Source organism: Chiloscyllium plagiosum, chromosome 10 (assembly GCF_004010195.1).
Source record: "Chiloscyllium plagiosum isolate BGI_BamShark_2017 chromosome 10, ASM401019v2, whole genome shotgun sequence".
Classification (NCBI taxonomy): domain Eukaryota; kingdom Metazoa; phylum Chordata; class Chondrichthyes; order Orectolobiformes; family Hemiscylliidae; genus Chiloscyllium; species Chiloscyllium plagiosum.
Window position 1 is genome coordinate 16215745 of NC_057719.1, and position 14817 is coordinate 16230561.

At 42.8% G+C, this 14817-nt stretch overlaps 1 protein-coding gene across 1 annotated transcript in view; it reads right to left on the reverse strand.

Moving 5' to 3' along the window:
- Positions 1-1432: 1432 nt before the first annotated feature.
- fbln5 (fibulin 5) overlaps positions 1433-14817 on the reverse strand; it is a 91089-nt gene continuing 77704 nt past the window's right edge. Inside the window, exons 8-11 of the mRNA XM_043698461.1 lie at positions 10881-11003; positions 6813-6939; positions 6459-6654; positions 1433-3052 (exon numbers count right to left, since the gene is read on the reverse strand). Of these exons, the coding sequence (XP_043554396.1) occupies positions 2891-3052; positions 6459-6654; positions 6813-6939; positions 10881-11003 (608 nt within the window). The 3' untranslated portion in view covers positions 1433-2890. The remainder of the gene's footprint in view (positions 3053-6458; positions 6655-6812; positions 6940-10880; positions 11004-14817) is intronic.

Below are 14817 nucleotides of genomic sequence, written 5' to 3' on the forward strand. Positions count from 1 at the left end.
ACGATGAATCTTGAACATTTATACCATCATCTGAGAACTCTTGATTCCTTTACTGTTCAAAAATCTGTCTTTGTCTTAAAAACATTCAATGAGATAGCTTCAACTGCTTCACTGATCAGGAAATTCCACAGATCCAGAACCCCGTGGGTGAAGAATGGCTTGCCATGGATTTTGATAGCTTGTTGAAGGGACAGCAGACTCTATCTCCTTCCCAAGTATCTTTTTATTAACAACATATGTACAGTTTTATGGTGTTAGCTGACCTAAATCGATATCCCCAGGGAGGGATTGATTTAATTAATCTTAGACACACATAGTCCAATGACTATACTTCTCTATTAATTACTTTAGAAATTAGATCACTTTTAATGCCCCTGGAACAATACACAAATAGACAGCTATTTGCCTGTAAGTTTTCTGTGAATCACTTCTCAGATATTTATGGAGTTGGTTCCCAGAGGGATAAATAGGAATCTTCTTGAAGGGTGGTTCTTATTCTGAGTGACTAAAATAGATACTGTTGTTTCGAAGAAAGATAGTCTAGTTGCTTAAAGACAATAGATGTTGTTTTGTGAAACAAGTGGATACATTATAATTGAAAAATACTGTTTCCCTGGTGTGGTAATGTACCTGATACATTTCCATTCAACGCCTATTAAATAGAACTATCATATTCCAATGAAATTAGCTGCAGTGCTATCACATGGAACGTAATATTATCCAACAGCTCTATTAGTGGACACTGATTTTCAATATTTCTTTTCCGGTGTTCGTGTCATAAATTATTGCAACACAGAAGAAGGATCTTTTGTTCTGGTTCTTTGAAAGCTATTTAACTAAATTTGCACCTCTGCTCTTTGCCCACCATCTGTAAGGGGTTTCATTTTATGCATTTATTTAATGCCCTTGATATTTACTATTGAATCTGCTTTCACCACTCTTTTGGTTAGTTTATTCTAGATCTTGCTGAACAAATTTTAAAAAGCACCTCATCTGCCCCAATGCTAATTTTGCAAAGGGTCATAAGCCAATTATGAGTTCATAATAATAAGTAAAGATTTTTTGTTAAGACGAAAATGGCATTATAGCACCCCAGTGGGACTATTTTTCACCGGACTGAAGGAGGTTATAAAAGTTTATAAAATAATAAGGTGTATAGATAGAGGTAATGGCAGTTGTCCTTTCCCTAGGATGGGGGATTTCAAGACTAGTGGGCACATTTTTAAGATGAGAGGATGTCTAAAGATTTTTAAAAAGACATGAGAGGCAATTTTTTTTATATACAGAGGGTGGTTTGCATGTGGAATGAACTTCCTGAGGAAGTCATTGATATGGGTACAATTACAATGCTTGAAAGACATTTGGATAAGTATATGAATTGGAAAGGTTTGGAGGGATATGGGCCCAGTGCAGGCAGGTGGGATTAGGTTAGTTTTGGATTATGTTCAGCATGGACTGGTTGAACCAAAAGGTCTGTGCTGTATGACTCTATGACTATGACTCTAAGAATGTAAAAAACATTGCAATGTACAGTTTTAGGAAGCACAATTGTTTAAATATATAATGAAAGCATACCATTTGTCAAAACAGCCCCTGGCTGTGACCGAAGTCAACATTTTGTAGATTATACTACAGGAGCAAGCACGATTATGGGATGTTAAGAGGAGAGACAATTCAGGGAGTATGCTTTCACAAATTATAGTAATTATCCTTCTTTTCCTCTCACTCCAGAGTCCTGAATTCATCCCTACAAGGAAATGTGTTATCAACTAATCAAAGGTGAGAAAATGCCAATCTAATGGGATTACCATCACTTGAAACTCCCCCTTAAATCACACAGTGTTGAATGCATACAAACAAGGAACAAGAGGAAGCCACTCGGCCCTTCGACCTGCTTCACCATTCAATAAGATCTGATTTTAACCTTGATTCTACTTTTCTGCATACCCCCAATAATGTTTCACCTTCTGGGTCATCAAGAGTCCACTACCCTTTCCCAAAAAATGTTTAAAGATTCTGCACCATTTGAGAAATCAAATGAGAGAAGGGAATGTTTCATCATGTCTTAAATGGACGACCCCCTTATTTTTAAAATATGAACCATAGTTCGAGATTCTCCTACAAGAGGAAACATCCTTTCAACATCCACCCAACCAAGTACCCTCAGGATCTTTTATATTTTGATTAAGTTACTTCTGACTCTTCTGAACTCCAGAGGATACATACTAGTGTATCTCGCCTTTTCTCATAAGGCAATCCACTCATTCCAGGTACTGATCTAGTATAGCTGTTCTGGGACTAGATTGGGTTGGGATATCTGGTCGGCATGGATGGGTTGGACCGAAGGGTCTGTTTCCATGCTGTACATCTCTATGACTCTATTAGTTACCATTATTTCAATGCTGTTGTGTCAAAATCCTCCAATTTCCCACCTGACAACATCAGGATTGTACTTTTACCAAGAGTTTCAGAAGTTCAAAGAAAAGGTTTACCACTACCTTTTCTGAGTTTCAAGCTTGATGTGGTCTTGCCAGCCTCACTCATTTCCTGAATGGAAAATATCTACTCTTGCTGTTTCCCCCAACTCTTCACATACAGTCACTCTTCCTGAATATACTGTTTCAAAACAAATACTAAGAACTCTCAAAGCCTTAATGAATATATTGTAGCTTCAAGGCTTTTCATCTTTGTTTATGGGCTGTTATACGAATATCTCTGTCCATGCCAGGAAGAAAAAACAAACAGAATTAAGAGTCTACACAGTTGAAATGCATTACAAAAAGCATCCTTCTGTCACAACGACATAAATGAATCATTCACTCACTAAAACAAACATAGCTGAATAACCGATCAAATGTTGGACCCCAGCGACCCCCGGAAAATCAGGGGTTTAAAATGTATATTCAGATACAAAGATAGTCAGCCTGATCACTGAGCTCCCTCGGAAGTTGATGACAGTATTCACAGTGACCATTTCGAGATCCAGTACAATTTCCCTTGGTCCGCTGACTGGGCGGGTCATCACCAAGGTGGCACTGACGGGCCCTGTTTGCTGTTGGATTGGAAAGAAGTAAAAAGAAAACCTTATTATTTAAGAAGTTCCAATTAGATTACATTACAGTGTGGAAACAGGCCCTTCGGCCCAACAAGTCCACACCAACCCGCCGAAGCGTAACCCACCCATACCCCTACATTTACCCCTTACCTAACACTACGGGCAATTTAGCATGGCCAATTCACATAACCTGCACATCTTTGGACTGTGGGAGGAAACCGGAGCACACCCACGCAGACGTGGGGAGAACGTGCAAACTCCACACAGTCAGTCGCCTGAGGCGGGAATTGAACCCGGGTCTCAGGCGCTGTGAGGCAGCAGTGCTAACCACTGTGCCACCGTGCCGCCCACGAAAACCATGTCCTTGGCAATTCTTCCTTTCAAGGCATTATTTCCATCATGTGATAGGTTTCAAAGTTCACCTTTATGTAACCTTTATGTAATAAATGCCTCCAGGAGCATTTGTCTTCACTATCACAAGTTAGCTAGATGAAAGAAGACAGAAGGTGGTGGTTGATGGGAAATGTTCATCTTGGAGTTCAGTTACTAGTGGTGCACCACAAGGATTTGTTTTGAGTCCACTGCTGTTTGTCATTTTTATAAACGACCTGGATGAGGGCATAGAAGGATGGGTTCGTAAATTTGTGGACAACACTAAGGTCGCCACAGTTGTGGATCGTGCCGAAAGATGTTGTAGGTTTAAAAGGGACATAAATAAGCTGCAGAGCCGGGCTGAGAGGTGGCAAATTAAGTTTAATGGAGATTAGTGTGAGGTGATTCACTTTGGAAGGAGCAACAGGAATGCAGAGAACTGGGCGAATGGTAAGACTCTTGGCAGTGTAGATAAGCAGAGGGATCTCGGTGTCCATGTACATAGATCCCTCAAAGTTGCCACCCAGGTTGATAGGGCTGTTAAGAAGGCATATGGTGTGGTAGCATTTATTAGTAGAGGGATCGACTTTCAGAACCTTGAGGTCATGCTGCAGCTGTACAAATATCTGGTGCAGCTGCTATTGCATGCAGTTCTGGTCACCGCATTACAGGAAGGATGTGGAAGCCTTGGAAAGGGTTCAGAGGAGATTTACAAGGGTGTTGCCTGGTATGGAGGAAAAGTCTTACGCGGAAAGATTGAGGGACTTAAGGCTGTTTTCATAAGAGAGAAGAAAATTGAGAGGTGACTTAATTGAGATATATAAGATAATCAGAGAGTGAGATCAGGTGGACAATGAAATACTTTTTCCTTGGATGGTGATGGCTAACATGAGGGGGCATAGCTTTAAATTGAGGGGTGATAGATATAGGACAGGTGTCAGAGGTAGTTTCTTTACACAAAGAGTAGTAGGGGCTTGGAATGCATTGCCTGCAACAGTTGTAAAATCGCCACTGTAAGGGCGTTTAAATGGTCATTGGATAAACATATGGATGTGATTGGAATAGTGTAGATTGGATGGGCTTCAGATTGGTTTCACAGGGTGACGCAACATCAAAGGCCGAAGGACCTGTACTGCACTATAATGTTCTATGTTCTATTGTGTTTTGTGGTGTGGAGAATGAGGAAGTGCATGTTTTAGAGGGAGGGTTCTATAACATGGGCTTCAGCAATCAATCAAGTTGGGGTTATAGTGACTGTTTTATATTGGTTCTCCTTGACTCAGTTAGGGAGTAAATCCATGCTAAAATACATAGAGGCTGATTTTTAGCAAATGGCCAGGGATTGATGCAGGTATTGCCAAATTAATGATGCTTCGGTTCATACGTTATTACATAAGAACTAGGAGCAAGTGTAGGCCACTTGGCCTGTCGAGCCTGCTTTACCATTCAATAAAATCATAATCTTTTCCTGGACTCAGCTCCACTTTCTTCCAGTCACCAGAACCCTTACTTCCTTTACTGTTCAAAAATCCATCTTTTTACTGTTGCTTAAAAACATTAATGAAGTAGCCTCAACTGCTCCACAGGGCAGGGAATGCCACAGATTCACAACCCTTTGAGAGAAGAAATTCCTCCTCAACTCAGTCCTAAATCTACTCCCCCTTATTTTGAGACTATGCTCCCTAGTTCAAGTTTCACCTGACAGTGGAAGCAACCTCCCTCCTCTATCCTGTTTATTTCCTTCATAATTGATGAGCTTATTCATTTTTAACTATTCACAGCAACAGATTTGGATGTAATTTTGTGTAGTACTAATTGGGAGTATTCCAGCTATTCTTTAATTAAGAAGGTTCCTACCTCTAACTGTTTCCTCCCTAACTACACCCCTCTCCAAAACCATCCTGAATCAAATGGTCATGAGAAATTGAGAAAATCCCACATTTTGCTTTTCTCCCTGGATTACTCTCACCTCTGTTAGGGGGAGTTGTAGTCATCTATTCCTGAAGACCCCTAGATAAACATCAAGGGTTAGCAAACTCATTGGGCATAAATTGTCCATTTAAAACCTTCAAATGCTTATGGGATGGGATGGCTGACGTCAAGTGTCCCCACCCCCCGGGACTGCCACCTAGCACGCCCCCCCATCTCTTTAAACACACCCCCACTACGATTTCAAAATTGCCTCAGTGGGTTCACATATAGTTAAGCCCTAAGAATGTAAATGTGATGGAGAAATGAGTCCAGCTATGGAAGTATTATCCAGCCTTGATTAGAGTTGGACTTGATAGAGACTTAGATGGTGTTTTCTTTTTAATTCATTAACTAGATGTAGGCATCATTTGGTCAGGCCAGCATTTATTGCCTGCTCCTAATTACCCAGGGTGCAGTTAAGAGTTAACCATATTGCCGTAGATCTGGAATCACCAGACTAACAACAGCAGTTTCCTTCTGTAAAGGATATTAGTGAACCAGGTGGGTTTTTCTGACAATGGTTTCATGGTCATCATTAGACTCCTAATTCCAGATTTCGTGGCTTTTATTGAGTTCAAATTTCACCAGTTGCTGTGATGGGATTCGAACCCAAGTCCCCAGAACATGACCTGGTTTTCTGGATTACTAGTCTAGCGATAATACCATTGATACCAGAATAATACCAACATCAGCCCTTGAGTTAGGAGGAAAACATGTAGCACATAGTAAAATAACAAACTATTTGTCAGCAAATTGTGGAACGTGAATGATTTGGTTGAAAGATAATAAGGTCAAGAATGTTGGCAGATCAAAGGAAGAATGTGGAAGGTGTTAACTGGACTTACAAGAGACAGAAAGAAATAACATGTGAAAGAATGAAAGCATATAATAAAGCCAACATGATATATATTTTGATACAAACTAAAATTCAATCGAGCATGTCATGTTTACTTTAGGAACAATTTACGAGGTTAATACTTTCAAAACACATTTTTCTTTTTAGGTTGGGTAATACATTTTTTTTCCTTTGCATTCTCAAGCACAGACGTCAAGGTCTTACCCTCATGTAGAACTCCCTGCCTTCGTTCCCAGATTTGATCTGAAAGATGTAGTAGGCACCTGGGTAGCGTGTCGTGGCCTGCATTTGGAAGATATCTGAGGGCACGTTTCTTCCTGACACAATGTCCATGTATTTATACAAAATGGTGAATGGCTGTTCCGTGCAGCCTGGGTTCTCCCCATGACACATACAACGACTGCAACACAAGCAGGGAAGTAACAATTCAATGGATAGTTTCCATAATGAGATGATAACCTCCCTATAAACACATTCAATCTATTTTTTTCCATGGGTTGGCATCAATTTTGAGCTAAAAAGCAACTTCCCAAAAGGGCTGTCCATCAGAGTACTCACTTTTCATTCAACTGTATGTAAGGATCTTGACATTTCACTGACTGCAGACATCTGTATCCTCCTGGAATGTTGTAGCAGTTTTGCTCTTCTGTACATGTGTGATTTGCAGCCTCGCACTCATTAATATCTAACAAATAGAAAAATGTTGAGATACATATTGTGCAAACTCTGGTCTGTGCAGTGATTCTCTCTCCCAGTAAATATTCATGGGATGTAATGTTGTCATCTCTGGCTGGATATATCCCTAGACATTTCAACACATGACCTTTCTATCTGGTTGTCCCATACCTATACTTCCACTAAAGGTAAAGATCAAACCACCATAGCCCCAAACTCTCATCAGCTGGTGGTGGTTTAACCTATGGGTCACCATAACTCAGATGTGGTTGTGAAGGTGGGATCTTCATGGTAACCTCAGCTAGTGTGGGAATTGAACCTGTGCTGTTATCATTACTCCACATTGCAAACTAGCCATCCAGCCAACTGAGCTAACCAAACTATTGGTCACATGACATGTCCATCTTGCAGTCCCATCTCCCCAAATCAATCCTAAAGCAAATTCTCCTTATATCCTGTTGGATGATTTGGGCCCACACAAACAGGCATTCGTTCCCACATACCCATTTCCAAAACCTTCAGAATTAACAAATCAAACAATTTTTAAAAAGCATTGCCAAGGATATTTCTCTTACGTGGCTCATAGTTTCATCTTGGGGTTAACTTTTAATTTTTTTAGAGGTTCTTGGTCAATGCTAGACAGGTTGAACTGATAAAAATTTCAGGATAGGTGGCTCTTTAAATCTCAACACTGTGTTGGCACTATAAAAATCGGTCAGGGCACAATGGATCGGGTTCACATGCTGTGCTCACTTAGTCCTTTCTGTGGCTGGGAGCACAGAAAGGAATTTTATTTTACAGATAGAGCAGTAACAGAGACACCAGAATCTCAAGTCTTGGTTTTGTCTTCCCATATGTTAACTGCCCACTGGTTGTTGCTGTGGGAATCTTCCTGTGGGATGCAAGTGTCGAGAGATTCAAGGATTTGTTATCCATGATGTTGAAATGAAATAGACAGAAAGCAAATGCAAACTATACACATGCCATTTCCCAAGTTGAAGCCTTTTGGATTGAGATACCATGCCAACCAAGGAAGATGGTGATGAGGGTGATGGCAGAAGGCTGCTTTAATGACTGGAAGCCAGTGTCTAGTGGAGTACCAGAGGGATTGTGCTGGCTCCCCTATTATTCATCACTTATATAAATTACATTGATGCCTGTGAGAGGGGTTGGGTGAGTAAGTGTACAGATGACACAAAGATTGGTTGAGTGGTTAACGTCGAGGGTGAATGTCTTGGGTTACAAGAAGATACAAACGGGATGGTGAAATGGACAGATAAGTGCTAGATGGAATTTGACTCTGAAAAGTGTGAGGTGATACAGTTTGAAAGGAATAATTTGACAAGAAAGTATTCAATGAACAGCATGACACCAGGAAATTCTGTGGAACAGAGGGACCTTGGCATGTTTGCCCATAGATCTCTGAAAATGGAAGAGTATCTAAGTACGGTGGTGAAAAAGGCATATGGGACAACTGCCTTTATCACTTGCGGCATTGATTACAAGAGCAGGGAAGTGGAGTTGGATAAAACTTTCAGACTGCAGCGAGAGTACTGCATGCAGTTCTGGTCGCCACATTAGAAGAAGGATGTGATTACACTGGAGGGGCTGCAGAGGAGATTCACCAGGATTTTGCCAGAAAATTTAAGTTATGAGGAAAGGATGAATAGGCTTGGGTTGTTTTCATTGGCGCAGAGAAAACTGAAGGCTGATCTAATTAATATGTACAAGATTACATGGAGCACAGACAGAACTCCAGGATAAGGAGCAATTGTTCCTCTGAGCTGAAGGGTCAGTCAGAGGGAATACGGGTTTAAGGTGAGGGAAGGAGGTGAACAGGAGATGTGAGGAAAAATATTTTTACCCAGAGGGTGGTGACAGCCTGCAATGCATTGTCTGCGAGGGTGACAGAGGTGAAATGCCTCACATGCTTTAAGAAATACCCGAATGAGGCACTTGGCACATCATAGCATTCAAGGCTACAGGCCAAGTGCAAGTAAATGGGATTAGGTTGAAAGTCAGGTGTTTCTCACGTTTTGGTGCAGACTCGATGGGCTGAAGGGTGTCTTCTGCACTATATGGACTCTATGAATCTATGGTCTCTGCATAGTATGTGAAAGTAAAGGTGATCGACGTAAGTTGACCAGCCTCCCATTTTATTAATAAAAAGACTCAAGGCAGGATTTTCTCAGAGACAGACTGAGAGGCAGGAGGGACGGTAAAACTGAACAGATTCCAGCTGAATGTTTTCCAGATGATGGGAAGGCAGAGGTTCAATTTTTCCCAGTTAGTTGCACAGTTGATGGAATCTGGAATGGACCATCTGAGAGGGTAGTTGAAATGGGTAACCTCACAACATTAAAAAAGTAAATGGATGAACCCTTGAAATGTCATCACATGCAAGGCCATGGAAGAAGTGATGGCACGGTGGCTCAGTGGTTAGCACTGCTGCCTCATAGCACCAGGGTCCCAGGTTCAATTCAAGCCTCAGACAACTGTGTGGAGTTTGCATGTTCTCCCCATCTCTGCATGGGTTTGATCTGGTTTCCCCCCACAGTCCAAAGATGTGCAGGGCAGGTGAATTGGCTATGCTAAATTGCCCATGATGCTAGATGCATTAGTCAGAGGGAAATGGATCTGGGAGGGTTGGTGTGAACTTGGTGGGCCGAAGGGCCTGTTTCCACACTGTAGGGAATCTAATCTGATGGAAAGTGGGACTAGTGTAGGTAAGTCAGCATAGACTCAGTGGGCTGAAGGGCCCTATTTATGATGTATGAGCCTCTGATTATGATTGTGATACCAAGCTGCTGACATTTTGCCACCATTGGAACACCACCCCCTGGCTAAGGGGAGCCCACCAGCTGAGTCAGGTGGTATCCTGGTGATAAGCTGGAGTGAGAAGCATTGGTTTCAGAGGTTCCCTTACATGGAATTGGGGGTAGCAATGGCCCCACTTTCACAACTGGAAGAGGGATTTCCCACTTAACTGCTGGGGAAGGACTACCCTTGGCATGGAAATAAACTAAATACCTGCCTGTGAGGACCCCTCAGTCTTTCCTCCTGTCACCTCTTACTCCTTGTGTGGTGAGGTTGCCCAGCAGCCAGCTCTTTGGCCAGGCCAGCAGCTCAGGGCGTCTGGCCACCACCTTTGATCATCCAACCTCCATGAAACTGGTGTCTCAGTCTTGTTGCCATCCCTACTCTCTCTACACAGACCCTGGAGCTGCCCTGCGAACCGATTTATGCACTTCCATCGTGCCGGCCAAATTCGAACCTCACTTTCCCTACTGACGAGGTCACACACCCGATCTCCAAAGTTGAGGCAGGTCAGACGAAGGGTCAGCCCCGATACGTGCAAAGAATATTTCAAGAGAACTCGTCACTTTTCCAAATGTGCTGGGCACCTTAGATATGTGCAGCGTCAGGGGAAACCATCTTCAGTGCGTGCTAACGTAAAAGTTCCATAAATAACCCTTCATGTTTTGAGCCTCAGGGAATTTTGTTTGATGTAAAAGCATAGGGTGTGTAGTATTTAAAAATTCTAGGAGGAAATGTAATGCACAGAATCTGCCGGGAACCTTTCAAAGCCTTCCATCAAGCTATGAGCCTCTGCTGCTTCCTTGCACAAGTGACTCACCTGAGCAGTGGAAGGTAAGGATTGGTAGGAAAGGTTGTCTGACAAGTCTATATTAAAATAGTTCTGATTCTGTTACCAAGTGACAGAGATATATGACCTATGTTTCTTACAACACTCCTTGTTGGGAGAGCCAACTATAAAATTAGCCATCCCCACTTAGTTTCCTTCTAATCCTGTGACAAACAGTTGTATGATAGGAATTAATTAATCCCGTGTGAGAGATCCACAAGGTTTATCTTCCTTCCTTAGGATTGGCTTTCAAGGAAAATATGGTCCTTGATAAAAACTTTGAGAATAACCTGGACAGTCTTTACCTTGGCAACTCCTGTTGTCATTGTACATAGTGTAGCCCTCAGGACAGGTACAGAAGTAATCTCCTGGCTCATTGATGCATCGGTGCTGGCAGAGAAAACCTGAGAAACTGCACTCATTGATATCTAGAAACAAGAACCAAAATTACTTGGTTAATAACTTTAAACAGAAGCCCCTTGTGTGTTTTCTAGACTTATTCCAATCAGTTGTTTCTCTTCTGCACTGTTATATCTGTGACATATTTATACTGCTCAGAATAGCAATATTTTGCTCTCTTCACAAAGTTAAAAAAAAACTTTATTAAAACTTTGTTGTAAATCCTTTAATAAAAGAGCATCATTTGATCATTAATGCTATCATTCTCTATCGCTTGTACTGACGTGACCCAAACTCAAATCAGATTGGAGCCTTACAACCTCAGGAAAAACAACCATTAGTTCCAATTTTCTAGTTCAAATATAAGTTACAGATGTAGAAGACCAATTATTAACCCAGTGTTACATTCTAATTCTCTCTTCTTTTTGCAAACACATGAATATGGTTGTTTGCTAGATTATGCAGCCTTATCAACCAGGGTTGAATATAAATTAATAAGTAAACTCAGGCAGATTTATTGTTGCATGGAAACATTTACAAACAGAAACTAACACAATAATGGGGCAGGACATTTCCTGGGGGTGAGGATCCAGACGCTGGGACCGTTTCCAGCTGCTACAGTACATCGAGTTTGAAGATGGTGAGGGAAGAAGAATCACACATTGTAATCACCACAGCGCTGGCCCATTCAATTTTTAAGAAACATTATTCTTTCATGGAATGAGAACACCATTTGCAGCCCATCTCTAATTTCCCTTGGACTGATCAGCTTGATCAGCTATTTCAGAGAGCATGGGGTTATTTTCCTTAGAGCATCGAAAGTTAAAGATTTACCTTATAAATTCATAAAATCATGAAGGGTATGGATAGGGTGAATGGTCAAGGTCTTTTCCCAGGGTAGGGGAGTTTCAAACTAGGTGCATAAGTGTAAGGTGAGAGGGGAAAGATTTAAACGGGACCTAAGAGACAACATTTTCATGCAAAGGATGGTACGTGTATGGAATGAACTGCCAGGGGAAGTGGTGGAGGCTGGTATAATTACAACATTTAAAAGGCCTTTGGATGGGTATATGAAATAAGTTTAGAGGGATTTGGACTGGGTGCTGGCAAGTGAGACTAGATATATTTAGGATATTTGGTCGGCAAGGACAAATTGGATCAAAGGGTCTGTTTCCGTGTTGTACATCTCTACGACTCCATGACTATTTAAATGTCAACCACATTACTATGGATCTGGAGTCATATGTGGGCCAAACCTGATGAGAATGATTACTGAACCAGACAGGTTTTCATAACAAAAGTGATCGTTTCAAAAAATGTTCCCATAATACACATCACCTCCTCAGGACTGGTTTCAAATCTCACTAGTTCCAGAGGTGTGCAATAACACTGCTGAATAAGTTGACTAGAAAATATCTCAATGATCATTTCATGGTTACCATCACCGAGATTAGTTTTCAATTCCAGATTGATTAATTGAATTGAAATTCCAACAGCTGCCCTGGTTGGATTTGAAACCAAGTGTCTTGGATTAGATTCCCTACAGTATGGAAACAGGCCATTTGGCTCAACATGTCCACACCGATGCTCTGAAGAGTAACCCATCCCTCTACCCAATATTTACCCCTTACTAATGCACCTAACACTATGGGCAATTTAGCATTGCCAATTCACCTGACCTGCACATCCTTGTATTGTGGGAAGAAACCAGAGGTGACCCACACAGACAGTGGACAATGCATAAACTCCCATTCTCTGTCCAGAGGATTATAAGAAGAGTCAGACTGGGATGGAAACATTAGCTCTGTTTTTCTGTCTCAGCAGATGCTGAGTTTCTCCAGCACTTTCCGGTTTCATTATCTCAACCCTAGTCTGGGCCTCTCAATCAATAGTGCAGCCATATCACAAGATCTGACAGTCCCAACTAATGGCAAATTAGTGACCAAATGGACAGCTAGAGACCTTCCACCTTGAAAGCAACAGCAGGCTGCAACAGGAGTCGAGAAGGTGGCCAGGTAGCATCCGAGGAGTAAGAGAATCGATGTTTCAGGCATAAACTTATTCCTGATGAAGAGCTTATGCCCAAAACGTCAATTCTCCTGCTTCTCGGATGCTGCCTGGTCTGTTGTGCTTTTCGAGCATCACACTCTCGACTCTGAGCTCCAGCATCTGCAGTCCTCACTTTCTCCAGGCTGCAACAGGAGGTGAGTAAGGGAGATGGTGCCTCATAAAGTCAGTGTCCTCTCTCCAAATTTACTAAATTCAAATTTTAAAAATGGATCCTGCAAAGGAATGGCTCGACAGGTGGACAATGCTTGCTCCTACCCACGGTTACAGAGAGTGGTGAACTCGGCCCAGACAATCACAAAGAACAACCTCCCATCTATAGAATACATCTTGACAGGCCCGCTGTCAAGGAAAGGCCGCCAGCATTCTCAAAGGTCCATCCCACCCTGGCAATGTTTTTCTACAACCTCTACCATTGGGGAGAAGATACAGAAGCCTAAACACATGCACCAGCCGGTTTCAAAATAGTTTCTACCCTACTAATGTTAGAATACTGAATGGACTCTCAAACTACTAGCATTCGCCTGTTCCTGTGTTTTTGATTTGCTGCTGTTTACCTATTATTAACTTATCTATGGTATTTCACAGCAGAAAGCGGCACGAGCTGCGCGGAAGTGAGGTTGGAGCGCAGAGCTGGTCGGGAAGGTAAGTGATTGATATATAAATAACTTACCTTGACGCCAATGGTCTTTTCACAGCAGAGAGCAGCGCGAGCTGGGCGGAAGTGAGGTTGGAGCGCAGAGCTGGTCGAGGTAAGTGATTGATATTTGAGTGGGTGTGTTCTAGACCCCAGGCCCTACATGGCCTCCCTCCCATCCTCCTCCTCTAATCTAATTTTAAAGTCCACAGGTAAGCTACTCAATGTTCTTGTTTTCGGAGACGAGGTGTAGAGTAATGGCAGTGCGGGCAGTGGAATGTTCCTCCTGCAGGATGTTCGAGGTAGGGGTGACCACCGATACTCCTGCCGACTTCATCTGCAGGAAATGCAGTCAGATCCTGCTCCTCACAGAACGAGGATTATTCGAGAGGCTGAGAGGGTGATAGATAGAAGCGACAGGGACATAGCTACGCCAGAGAACAGAGGTAGCTGGGTAACAGTTAGAGGTGGGAAGGGGAGGAAGCAGGCAGTGCAGGGATCCCCTGTGGTCATTCCCCTCAACAATAGGTATACCGCTTTGGATACTGTTGGTGGGGACGGCCTAGCAGGGGTAAGCTGCAGTGACCGGGTCTGTGGCGCGAGGTCTGGCTCTGAGACTCAGAAGGGAAAGGGGGAGAGGAGGAGAGCGCTGGTTGTAGGAGACTCTCTAGTTAGAGGGACGGACAGGCGGTTCTGTGGACATGGGCGAGACTCTCAGATGGTTTGGTTGCCTCCCAGGTGCCAAGGTCCGAGACGTCTCGGACCGTGTCTTCAGAATCCGTAAGGGGAAGGGTGTGCAGCCAGAAGTCGTGGTGCACGTTGGCACCAACGACATAGGTAGGAAGAGGGGTGGAGAGGTCATTCAAGAGCTCAGGGAGTTAGGCTGGAAGCTAAAACCTAGGACAGACAGAGTCGTCATCTCTGGGTTGTTGCCGGTGCCACGCGACAGTGAGGCAAGGAATAGGGAGAGAGTGCAGTTGAACACGTGGCTGCAAAGATGGTGTAGGAGGGAGGGCTTCAGGTATTTGGACAATTGGACTGCATTCTGGGGAAGGTGGGACCTATACAAGCAGGACGGGTTGCACCTGAACCAGAAGGGCACCAATATCCTGGGAGGTAGGTTTGCTAGCACTCTTCGG